Genomic DNA, 13,263 nt, shown 5'->3' with positions numbered 1-13,263 from the left:
CCATTTTGTCACAGGAAAGATTTGCCTCTAGGATGGAACCCAGGTATGTAATTTCATCTTTCCTTGTGACAATATTGTCACCCACTGTAACTGAGAAGCCATTGGTCTTGCTGAGTTTGTTATTTGATCTAAAGAGAATGGACTCTGTTTTACCCAGGTGTAATGATAGTTTGTTATCAGCGAGCCGGGTGCAGATTCTGCCGAGTTCTGAGCTGAGGGTTTGTTCAACCTGTAACTTGTTCTTGTCAGAGACCAGCAGGGCTGAGTCATCCGTGAACAGGAACAAGTTGCAGTCACAAGCTGATGACATGTCATTTGCATAAATTAGGAACACTAACGGTCCTAGTATGCTTCCTTGTGGAACACCACAGTTCACTGGGAGGGGGGGGGTACCATTTACCTCTCCCATCTGTTCTCTCCCCTCCAGGTAGGATTGCATCCAGCTCACTGATAAACTATCAAAACCAATTGCTTTTACCGTGTCAATCAGAATGGAGTGATTGACAGTGTCGAAAGCCTTTTGGAGGTCCATCATGACCATGCCGCAGTATTTGCCCGCGTCCACCTCTTGTTTGATGTGGTCGTTCAAATAGAGAAGGCATGTGTCAGTGGAGTGGGATGTTCTGAAGCCAGATTGGAATTCGTAGATTAGATTTTCCCCTCAAGGTACTTTTTTCCCCCCACTTTCGAGATGGAGGTAAGAATAGAAATAGGGCGGTAGTTGCCTGGGTCTAATTTGCTGCCTTTTTTGTGCAGGGGGGTCACTCTTGCAATTTTGAAGACTTTGGGGACGTGTCCTTGTTTTATGGAGAGGTTTATTATGTGTGTGAAGACTGGGGTGATGGTGGCTGCTGAGTCTCTGAGGAATTTGGAGGGGATGTTGTCATGGCCAGTGGCCTTGTTAGGTTGGAGGGTGTTCAGTTTTTTTGAACACATCATTAGTTGTTACCATTTCGAGTTTGAAATCGTCTTTGCGAACCCCTAGGTTTTTGTAGAAGGCTAGGATGTGTTCTACACCAAAATGCCCAGAGTGGGAGGGTCGTTTATTTACCAGTGTTGTGGCTATGTTTGTAAAGAATATTTTTAAGTAATTGGCCACATCCAGCTTGTCTGTGATGAGATTGTTGTCCGTCTGTTGATGTTTGTAAATCTGGTTTTCAGTTTCTTACTGCAGCCGAGTAATTTCCAAAGCTCACAGGGTTTGTTTTTGTTTTCCTCAGTTTTATCATTGACGATTTTTTTGTGTGCAGATTTGATCATGGTATTTACATCGCTTCTTAGCCTGTTTCGTTGTTGTTCGAGTTTAACCACGTGGGCTTGGAAATAACTTTTTCCTTTTGGTATGTTTTGACTGACTTTTATGAAGTTCAGAGCATTTTTTGTCTCTGGTTTTCATAGCGGTCAGTATGTCTGAATGCATCCATGGCTCAGCGCGATTTTTAACCCTGGTGGTTCTCAGGGGGGCCATGTTGTTTAGTATTGATAAGAATTTGGTTTTGAAGCCAACCCATGTTTCTTCAACTAGTCACTATAGTGTACCACTGAGCTCATCTGACCAGTCCAGGCTCTCCAGTTATTGGTTAAAGGCCTCACTAGAGTAGGTTTTAAGGTCCCTAGATGTGACTGTTTTGTGGCAGCCGGCCTTTTGTTTTCTAACCCCTTTATTGGAGATCCTGGACTTGTCCAAGGTCAGAATGAGATCAATGGTAGTTTGTGTTGAATCACACACCACGTGGGTTGGGTGATTAGCTGACTGACACTGTGCAGATCACAAAACCTACTGAAGGATTTGAAGACGGGTGCTTCAGGAGGAAGAGTTCTTCTTCTTGTTGGTCTTTCATGGCGGTTGGCATCCAATAATGTTACATTACCACCATCTTCTGTGTAACTCGGACCATTTCATTAAATCCAATCTTACAAAGCGGGTTCTCCCCATGACGTTCTCTACTTGAATATCTTTATAAATGTCACATCTTCAATTCCCACTTCTCCATCCTATTCTTTTGTCTCTCTATTTCCCCTTAGTACCTACTACGATTAATAACAAGATTCCTTTTCCAGGCAGTGATCACACAGACCTGTAGGGTGTTTCCCAATTAAATGTTTTATGTAATGCACTGTTTTCCCAGTTTTAACTTTGTAATAATAACCTCCTCTTTCATATTTCCAATAATGTATATTCAGTTTACATCGGTGTGCCAATGCCTTACAGCTAATATTATACCAATCGGCCACATAGTGGCGCTATAATCAACATCAGGTCCCTCTGTCAATGGGCGAAGCACCTTCTCCTTTTCTGGTTGGCCCTTACTACTCCCAATTATTTATTTGATTAACTTTATCTTTAATATTAACTTCTGATAAAAACATATTTCTGTTGATAAAAGATTGACTTTGCCAAGCTCACTTAAACTTTACATTCTAGTCATTGGTGCGGGGGCGTGCAGCATACAATTCTTAAATTAATCTTCTCAATAAACAGGCACAGAAAATATGCAGCAAACTAAATGTTGCATACATAATATCATGTAATTGGAACTAAGAACAAACACAATAATATTTTCTATGGGCACTTTAATTCCATTTGGCATCACAGATATAAACATGACAGATGAAAACAAATAACAGCGTTGTGTACATCACCCTGAATTAATATTGATGAAAAATGTATGCTTTGAGAACAAATCAATCATAGCTGAGGATTATGTAACTATTTTGACAGGAGAGGCTTTCTAATGGGAACATAGGTTGATAAGCAAAACACACCTCAACTAGCCATTTCTTTGTGAAGGTAGACAACAGATAATTTGACTAATAGGCCTACAACAAGGTGTCAAGGTGAGGATAGAGTTGAGAAGACAGTGACTCAGTATCTCATTCCATTTATATTGCCATCATTTGATGATAAATCAAGAGTACAGCAAGGCTACCTATGTATAAACCCTTTGGAATGACGTGTTCACCTCCTTTGTGATATTCTCTGCATTCAGTTAACTTACACATCTAAATACCTGTAAATATGACAACACATCCTAGGATGTTCATACATGTCCAAAATAAATGAAGAGTCAACATGTCAAGGGGATTGTTTTGTATATTAATGAGCTGTAAAACAAGACAGGGACACACACACAAACACACACTTGCGTACACACACCAGTGTTGAACAACAGATTTGTTATTGTAGTCTTGTAAAACCGATAATAGTTAATGTGTCCTTGAGCCAATCCAGTAGACAAGACAGCACCATACAGTACATTAAGGAGTAGGCAGGAGTGCATTTCTATTGTTAATTCAAAGTGGTGACGGCGGCATACGACACTAAGTAGGCCTAATCACTTCTATAAATACTGAGAAAATGTCATAATTGGAAAAAACTGGAGTGTTTGTTTATTATATTTGGATATTGTGCACAGCAGTTTGTGTGATGACCATTGGTCAACATCGCATGCAAATAAATGTGTCATCATGCTTCAGTATGACCCTGCTACATAAGTAGAAGAACATTTGACAAAAAGCAACATTTATTGTGTTAATAAAGTTATCACTACTTTTCAAGTAATCAATACACCCTCCGATGCTTCTCTGTGAGCAAAGCACAGGCAATTTACCTCAGACTTTAATTTAGCATTTTAATCTCGGGTCGACAAACCGAACCATCTCAACATCAATTCATCTGGAATACATTTTCACAATAACATTCTTTTCCAGTTTTCCTTTACTTACACCAAGGGCTGTGTCAAAAACAAATGAAAGGTACAACAGAATGTATCTCATAGAGAGCATGGTTATTATGAGTGACTCTCGTGAACTCCAATCCCTCCAGGACTAATCGTAGTCCCTCCTACAGTACTTCAACCGCCCGTCCCTTTCTCCCATGTTTCACGGCTGAAGGGGTTGCCACGGAGACCGACACAAGGGGTGAACAGCCAGACAGATGGCACGGTGGTGGCGTGACTGAGGGATATGTGGATGAGTGCAAATTCGTCAATTACTCTGTGTTGTGTCTGTGTTATAGTTACTATATAATATAGTATAGTGTGTGTGGGGGGGTGGGGGGGGGGGTAATGGTTGTCTATATACACTGTACAGTTTGTATATCGAGGAAGTAGAGCTATTGTAGGTAGCGGTAGACTTTGAAACAGTGGTTGCCGGAGTCAGCTACCACAACATGGCCGTCGGAGGTGAGGGCTAGTCCCTGGGGGCCATACAGCGGGTCAGCTGACGTGTTGATGTATGACAGGAAGGAGCCGCTGCCATCAAACACCTGCATAACAGAGAGAGATTCAGATTCAGAGTTTTATTTGCCACATGGAAGCAATACAATCATAGAGTTTTATACAGTTTTTTTTCATACAAAATCATAAATACCATACCATGGGCAAAAGGAGCAGGAAGAAGAATAATTCTTATAGTTACCTGCCCCCTATTCCTAAACTAAACAAGTATTACTTGATGGTCGGCGTACAACCTAATTTACACAAAATAATAATTTATACAATATACAAAGAAACAAACAATCCACAGTTTAACACTTTAACACTTTGGTTGCCTAAGGTTAAATTAATGATATACCATAGATTGCCAGCGCTATTTGTCTATGGAGAAAGTCCCCTTCTTTGCAGGGCTATAACTTTTTAAATTCTATTGCTACATTGCCATTATTAGGGCCCATTCAAAGTCCTATATGTATTGTTCATTGTGTAGCAACGTTAAACTTTTTCATTCACATATTCATAGTAAAGTATGGTCTAATGTATAAGTATGTTTTCATCTCTTTCTGCAGCTTTCTCCAGAACGTGATATATAGCCCCAAATGCATTATATTGATGATGAAATACAGTTTGATGGCAATCAGCGCGATATAAAAAATTCCAACTAGACGTACTTCTAGAAGTTACTACACGTCATCTGATGTTGACCGGATGGGCGAGGGGGCGTTTATAATTCCGTGGGCAGCGTTATACCAATCATCTAATGTGGGTCAAATGTTGATAATATCAGTTATTATCGAAGACGGTAACGTTACACGCTGAAACTCACCCCAGTCTCCGCGCGCCGTTGGGCGATCATCGTCGAGTAGAAATTTTATCATTATGGGATATATTATTACCCGGTCCATCTCCAGCTTGTATAATGGTATATACGTCCAAATCATGTTGTTTATCGAGTTATTGGCAATCGATCGCTATGTAGAGTGACGAGCTAGAGTCACGGGACATGTACCGAGTGGCCGGAAGCAATACGGACGTCTAGCAAAACCTCTAGTGCGCTTCCTGTTAAGCGCTTGCGCCGATCGGCCACCAGATGGCGCTCCTGAACCGCCAGAGAGCTCAGTGGGTCCTGCTGGTGGATCTCAGGCCAGCGGAGGGACATTATGAATCCGATCGCAGATTTTTGAAATATTGATATAAAGACGACGTACAGCGTCCCCCGGCAACTTTAGCATGGCCAGCAAAGACGTCTAAAGACGGCTCCCGGCACCCAAAGTGTTAAGGACCAGCCACGTATATATACGTGTTTCGGTGCCATGCGTTGTGGACCAGAGGCACGTATATAGCCGTGGCAAGTTGTTATTGTTTTATTCCATATTAATAACCGGATCAAGATCCCCGATCGACTCTGCAGATCTACCCGCCTCTGTGGAATTGGCAACATGCAATACCGGCCAGATCCTCTTAGGGGCGCCATCGCTCCACTGCCGTATCATTGTGGGGGCGAATGGAATTTTTTTTTTACCCTCCAACGGAGTATCATATTACTCTGATCACAAACCAACAGCATGCACCGTGTATCACGTTTCGAAGCGGATATTTCACCATGGAATAAGGGGATTTATCAACCAATGGACATATCGATCTACCAGATGCCGATCGATAACGGGGAAATGCTGCCGGGTATCACACGGGCTGACGGTAAGACATTTATCACCTAATTTATAGCCGGATCGGAGCTTGCTGTGCAACACAAGCAATCGATCTGTGAATGTGGCTACTTACACGGACACTGTATTAGTAATCGATAATACTAATCGACGTCCCCCGCCGCCCCCCTTTAATCAATAGATGCTCTGGGATAGTCCAGATCATAAGCAGTTTGTGTTATTTCATTAGCATATATACAACGGAAATGCCGTTAAATATAACGTTAGTAGCCTTTAGCTCTATAACTAGCTTTCCAGAAAATAGATGATACAAAATCTGCGATAAGGCTTGTATTCACGGCGCTATAAAATGACAACCTACCGATGGATTTTCTTTAAGCCATTCTGAAGGGACGGTTTATGTACTCAATTGACAATGAGAATGGACAGATAGCAACAGTATAAAGTATAGATATAGCTGTTAGAAAACCCACATGTTTGTTTACATTCCCCGGTCCTCTAGCCACTAATTAGACTAAGCCCATCGGTCGTCAAAGTGTTAAACAAGAACAAATTAAATAATAATAATAATAATAATAATAATAATAATAATAAAGAAGAAAAAAAATTATAAAAGATCTCACTATTCAGATCACATTTGACTTTCATACTGACTAAATATTATTATTTCTTTTAATATATATTTTTTATTATTATTATTATTATTATTATTATTATTATTATTATTATTATTATTATTATTATTATTATTATTATTATTATTATTATTATTATTATTATTATTATTATTATTAAACATTTTCTTGTTTAAACTGTGGATTGTTTGTTTCTCTGTATATGGTATAAATTATTATTTATAGAGAGAGAGAGAGAGAGAGAGAGAGAGAGAGAGAGAGAGACAGAGACAGAGACAGAAACAGAGAGAGAGAGAGAGAGAGAGAGAGAGAGAGAGAGAGAGAGAGAGAGAGAGAGAGAGAGAGAGAGAGAGAGAGAGAGAGAGAGAGAGAGAGAGACATTATCCCTATGCCAGTTATAATCAAATATTAGACTGTAAAACTCAGTGGCACATAAAACAACTGTGGATGGTGACAGGGAGACGGGGGTAACAAACACAGGCCTTCCATAGAATGTCTGTATAGTTCTCCTTCTTCCATGGCTGCCTTCACCAATGGTAACCGCTTTTGAAAGAAAATGCCTAATTTATGCGCAGCGGTGTAGAGGTATCACCGGTATTAGTGTTCCAATGCGACTTGTTTACAATATCCAGTAACAAGACACCAATTAATATATATTTTTTAAATATATTTCTCGTATTTTAACGCATAGCAACCGTTGTTTTGAGTGTAGCGACTGTTGTTTCTTCCAAAATGGGAGGACAAAAATGGTCATTGTAAACATTCTGTGAAAGGCCTCTATTGACATATCTCAAGACCCGCCCTCTTTTATTGATCCTCCAATCACAACTGTTGCTCCCCTTGCGAAGCAGCAATTGTGATTGGACGATCAAGAGAAAAGATAGACCATTTAAAAAAAATATTAAATCTTTTTATAGATTTTTCCTGCCGTCACCTGTATTCTGCTGTTGCCCCAGTCTGCCACTATGATGTTGCCGTTGACGTCCACTGCCACGCCCGTGGGCGCGTTGAACTGACCGTTGCCCTCGCCGTTAGAACCAAACTTTAACAGGAACTCCCCCTCCGTGTTGAACACCTAGGTTTTGTTTTAACCCCCCCCCGAGACAGTAATCAACAAACAGACAATAATGTAGATCTACTAGAACTCAGGAAACCTCCAGTGTGCTAATACCGTATGTTAAACCCTTTCACTACCAAATGGTTAACCCTTTTCACCATGACAATACAGAAGGTTAACCCTTTCACTGCCACACGACAAAGGGTTAAACCCTTTCACAGCCACGCTACAGAAGGGTAACCCTTTCACTACCACACTACAGACATTTACACAGATGGTTAACCGTCTGTAGTGTGGTAGTGAAAGGGATAATGTAGATTTTGTTTTTTAAACAATATTTTTATTGTATTTTTTTTCTTTTATACATACATACATACATACATACATACGGTACATACATACAGACAGTAACACAGGACAAAAACACATTTCAACCCCCTCCCTTCCCTAATTATAATTTTAATTGACATTCACGTACACATACTACAATAACAAAAACAAATACAAATAAAAAACCCTCTTCAGCTTCTCTACCCTTATCTGCTTTTTTCTAGGGATGTCCGATATTATCGGTCTACCCATATTGGCATTAAAATGTGATATCGGAAAATATCGGTATCGGTTTTCAAAAAATATATAATTCTATAACCTTTATTTACCCAGGCAAGCAAGTAAGAACACATTTTTATTTTATTTATTGTCAAAAGTATGCATAATGTTGTGTTAATTCCACAACAAGAGATATGTAATGTTAATTACCTGAAATTATTCCATTTTTTTGGGGGGCGGAAACCCTGCATATATCGGTATCGGTTGATATCGGTATCGGAATTTAAGAGTTGGACAATATCGGTATATCGGTAAAAAAGCCAATATCGAGCATCCCTACTTTTTTCCCCTTCCTATTCCTAACCTCTCTTGTTTCCTATCCCTTTCTTTTAGATTCTCACGTTTTTCAAGAAATGTATAAATGACGTCCATGTCCTTTCAAATTGTTCTGTTTTTCCCTTTTGTATGTATGTTAGCTTTTCCATTGCTAAGTTTTCGGACACTTCCTTTAACCATTGTTTAGCTCCTGGTCTCTGTATCTCCTTCCAGTTCAGAGCTATCACTCTCTTGGCTTGAAATTGATAAATTTCCTCTTTCTAACATAAGCTGGAAATTTATCTGGATATAAGTGTAGTATACATAATTTAGGATCGGTCGGGATTTCTATCTCTGTCATCTCAGATATGAGCTCCAAAATCTCTTTCCAATATTCCTGTATCTTCTCGCATGCCCACATACAATGGTACAGGGTCCCCACCTCTCTTCCACACCTAGTACATTCATCCGGGATCATGGGATAAAACTTGTGTAATTTCTCTGGTGTCATGTATACTCTATGTACCCACTTATATTGTAGAAGTTTACATCTGGTATTAATTGAAAGGGTCTGTGACATTTCACATGCTTGTTCCCAGTCCTCTTCTGCTATTTCTACCCCCATGTCCCTCTCCCATGCCCGCAAACTGCTCAAAGAGCTCTCTTCCGATCCTGATAACAACACATCATAAAACTTGGATAATTGTCCTCTCCCATCCATATTGTCCCTCGTAAGTCTTTCTATTATGGATGTGGGTGGTTCCTGCTGTGTCCCTGTTCTTTGAGACTATGTAGCTACTGATTTGAAAGTATTTAAATCTATGGGTTCTTGGGATATCAAATGTACTTACTATCTGTTCGAAGGTCATCAATTCCCCCTCTATGTATACGTTTTTAATCTTGCCTAAACCTCTTTCTGCCCAAATTTTTTATCCCCCATCATTCCTTCCCGGTTTAAATTCCTCATTCCCCCAGATTGGTGTATACCCCGATAATTTATCCCTTCTACCTAAGTGTAAGTGTGCTTTGTGCCAGATCCTTACTGTATTTTGGAGGAACAGGTTTTTTGTATGTTTTATCAATAGGTTACTCTGTATCGTGAATACATATATTCATCTAGTGTAATTTTTGTCTCTTCTTTTTCTATCTCCATCCAAGCCGGTATATATGCATATTGAAAGTAGAACATTGCTGTCCTGAGCTGTGCCGCCCAGTAATAAAGCCTCATATCTGGAAGTCTAAGCCCTCCTCTGTCATACGGGAGGTAAAGGAGTGTCAGTTTCAACCTGGGGTTTTTATTGTTCCATATGAAACGCGTGAACATCGTTTTTTTTTTTTGAACTTTCTTTTATTTTGTGTCATATTGAACATCACATTGCATTAATCATACAGTATAATATACTTGATTCACATAGTCAATGACATTTGTTACTCAGGCTCTTCCCTCTTATTCAATTTGTTTAAGGTATTCAGCGTAATCAAAATAAGCTGTATAATCCGAGTACGCCTCTTAAACAACCCAGTGGGGAGGGATTTTTACAATATTTTTTTGTATGATTTTTTGTAGGATAAGAAACGAAAAAATAAATAGAAAAATAAATTTAGCAAAAGGAAAAAAATATATACTTTAACAGAAAAAAAAGAACAACAAAAAAAGAAAAGAAAAAAAAGAGAGAGGGCGTCAGGCTCATGCTAATGTATCTCCAGGTACAAGGTTACAAGTGACCATCTCTGCATAAACATATCTTTTTTCAGTTGCAATTGTGCAGTCATTTCTTCCATTGTATACATCTGTCTCAGTCTCTTGGTCCATTGTTTGATTGTCGGTGGTTGATTTTGTAGCCATGCCATAGTTATCATTTTCCTTGCTATTAACAGTATCACTCTCAAGATATATAACGTATCTCCATAGTATGTGCCTTTCGGTATACATCCCAAGATATAGTACGATGGATTCAGAGGTAAGTCAAGATCTAGAATGGTTTTAATCTCATTTTTGATATTCATCCAAAATGTCTGCACCCTTGGACAGTCCCAGAAAATATGTGTATGATCTCCGATCATTCCACATCCTCTCCAACATAGTGGTGAGGACCCACCAGCAAATCCGGAGAGAACTTGAGGAGTCCTAAAGTACCTGACCTTGACCTTCCAGTCAAACTCCTTCCACATTGGGCTATTTGTGATTTTATGATTGCTTGAATGGCTGTCCTCCCATTCTTCATTTTCTATGATCACATTAGCTTCCAACTCCCATTTTTCTTTAATATAGGTGGTGTCTCCTGGATCGTCTAGTTGTAACATGTTGTAAATATTGGATATCTGCTTTCTTTCCATCAAGTTTTTTTCTATTGTGTTTATAAAGTACCGCTCCACATTTGTTGGTGGTCTCTTAATTGCTTCCCACTCACTGTGAGTCATTACATAGTGTCTTATTTGAAAGTATCTAAACATGTCTTTCGAAGGTAGATCAAAACATTGCTGTAGCTGTGCAAACGATTTAAAACAGTCTCCTTCCATTAATTGATTGATAGTAACCAGGCCCAAATCCGCCCATTTTTTAAAACCCCCATCCTCCATAGCTGGCCGGAATTCTGTATTGTCTGCTATTGGCATGGCCCTAGATATTGATCGTGGACCTCCCCCCTTTTTCCTTACACTTTCCCATACCTTTAATGTATTTGTAATCCATTTGTTACCAATCTTAATTTTTTTCCAGTATGCTTTCCCCAGGAATATTATGGATCTGAGAGGGGTCTTTGGAATTGAGTTTTGCTCAATCTGTACCCATCCTGAGTCTAGGTCCTTTTGTATCCAATGCACAAGTATGCGTAATTGAGCTGCCCAGTAGTAGTTTCTTAGGTTTGGTAGACCAAGACCACCCTTGTTCTTTGGCAAACATAGTGTTTTAAGCCTTACTCTAGGTTTTTTCCTCTGCCAGATAAATTTGGATAGGAGTTTATCTAACCTTTTAAAGGTAGTGGCAGGTATTGGTATAGGTAGAGACTGGAAGAGAAAAATAAGTCTAGGTAGCACATTCATTCGAATTGATTCTATTCTTCCCACTAGGGAGAGAGGTAAAATGTCCCATCTGGCCATGTCTGATTTGATTTGTACAATCAACTTTTCGTAGTTTGCTTGATATAACTGATTGCTGCTGGGAGTCAAAATGATTCCTAAATACCTGAATCCGTCTCTAGCCCAATGGAAGGGTGCTATACTATTCAGATGTATTGGCCATGTTCCCACTATCATCATGGCTTCTGATTTGGTCTCATTTATCTTATAACCCGACAGTTCGCCGTAATTTCTTAAATCCATCATTATGTTTGGAATTGATTCTAAAGGGTTTTTGATATAAAGTAAAATGTCATCAGCAAATAGCGAGATCTTGTGTGTAATGCCTTTTTGGTCATCTATTCCCTGTATCTGAGGGTTTGATCTAATCATCTCCGCTAGTGGCTCTATGCCAATCGCGAATAGTAATGGAGACAAAACGTCTCCTTGGCGTGTCCCTCTCTGTATGTCAAAGAAGTGAGAGCAGTGACCATTCACCCTTACTCTAGACTTAGGATTTTTATATAAACATTTTATCCATTCTATAAATGTGTTATTGAATCCCATACCTTTCAATGTTAGTTCAAGGTACAGCCAATCAACTCTATCAAATGCCTTCTCGGCATCTAAGCCGAGAAGCATTGATGGTTCTTTTCGAAATCCAGCCACTGTTTGCAGATTTAAAGTTCTTCTGATGTTGTTAGCACCCTGTCGACCAGTGATAAAGCCAGTCTGGTCTGGGTGTATCAGTTTTGTTATATGTTTCTGTATTCTTTTTTTAAGTATAGATGTCAATATCTTGAAATCGTTGCAAAGGAGACTTATGGGCCTATAGGAACTACATCTTGTGGGGTCTTTACCTTCTTTATGTATTACCGAGACAATAGCTTCTGACCAGCTTCCTGGTGGATCTCTCTCAGATAGGGCATAGTTATAAACTACACTTAATACTGGTGTTAATTGTTCAGTGAAATGTTTATAAAATTCATTTGAAAACCCATCTGTACCTGGTGATTTATTGTTCTTAAGCATCTGAATAGTTTCCCCTATCTCCTTCTCCGTAATAGGGGAGGTTAGCTCATCCGCCTCATCTGGGGATAGTTTAGAAAGTTTAAGGTTATCTAAGAAGTTGTTGATTTTTTCTTTCTTGTTTTCCAATTGCTGTGCTTTGTAGAGGTCGGTATAGTAATCTGCAAATGCATTAGCAATTTCTTGCGTTTGCATTACTTCCATGTGTGTGCTGGGGTGTTTAATCTTTGGAACTATCCGACTTGACTGTATTTTGTGGAGCTGGAATGACAGTAGCTTGCTTGCCCTATTTCCCATCTCATAGTAATTCCTACCAGCAAATCTAAGGGCTCCTTCCGCTTTGTATGTCAACAGGTCATCTAGTTTTTGTTTGCAGGTTAGTAGAGCTTTTAAATCTTCTTCATCTCTGTTCAGTTTATGTTTCCTTTCTAGTATTTTTAACTCATTTTCTAGGTTCTGCTGTTTTTCATTTCGCTGTTTCTTTAGTGCACTTGAAATTGAGATAATTTTACCTCTCATTACAGCCTTTGCCGCGTCCCATAAAATTGATGGTGAGACATCCCCCTTATTGTTGAGATCAAAATAACTCTTCAGTTCTTCACTTATCCTCTCCCGTGTGTGAGAGTCAGACAGCATGGATACATTGAGCCTCCAATATTTAAAGATTTTATTGGTACTGAGGTTAAGTTGAAGAGTTAGAGGTCCATGATCTGAGATGGTCGCTGGTTCAATGATAC

General features: G+C 39.3%; 1 protein-coding gene across 3 annotated transcripts in view; it reads right to left on the bottom strand.

Moving 5' to 3' along the window:
* Positions 1 to 2,573: 2,573 nt before the first annotated feature.
* Positions 2,574 to 13,263, bottom strand: part of trim2a (tripartite motif containing 2a) — a 107,910-nt gene continuing 97,220 nt past the window's right edge. For all 3 annotated transcript variants that reach the window (XM_084318899.1, XM_084318901.1, XM_084318900.1), the window contains exons 11-12: positions 7,454 to 7,594; positions 2,574 to 4,267 (exon numbers count right to left, since the gene is read on the bottom strand). In XM_084318899.1, the coding sequence (XP_084175025.1) occupies positions 4,115 to 4,267; positions 7,454 to 7,594 (294 nt within the window). In that variant the 3' untranslated portion in view covers positions 2,574 to 4,114. The remainder of the gene's footprint in view (positions 4,268 to 7,453; positions 7,595 to 13,263) is intronic.

The sequence above is a fragment of the Notolepis coatsorum genome (assembly GCF_963971535.1).
Source record: "Notolepis coatsorum genome assembly, chromosome: 7".
In the NCBI taxonomy this organism is placed as follows: Eukaryota; Metazoa; Chordata; class Actinopteri; order Aulopiformes; family Paralepididae; genus Notolepis; species Notolepis coatsorum.
Note: the sequence above shows the minus strand (reverse complement) of the source record. Positions and strands in the feature narration are given on the sequence as shown.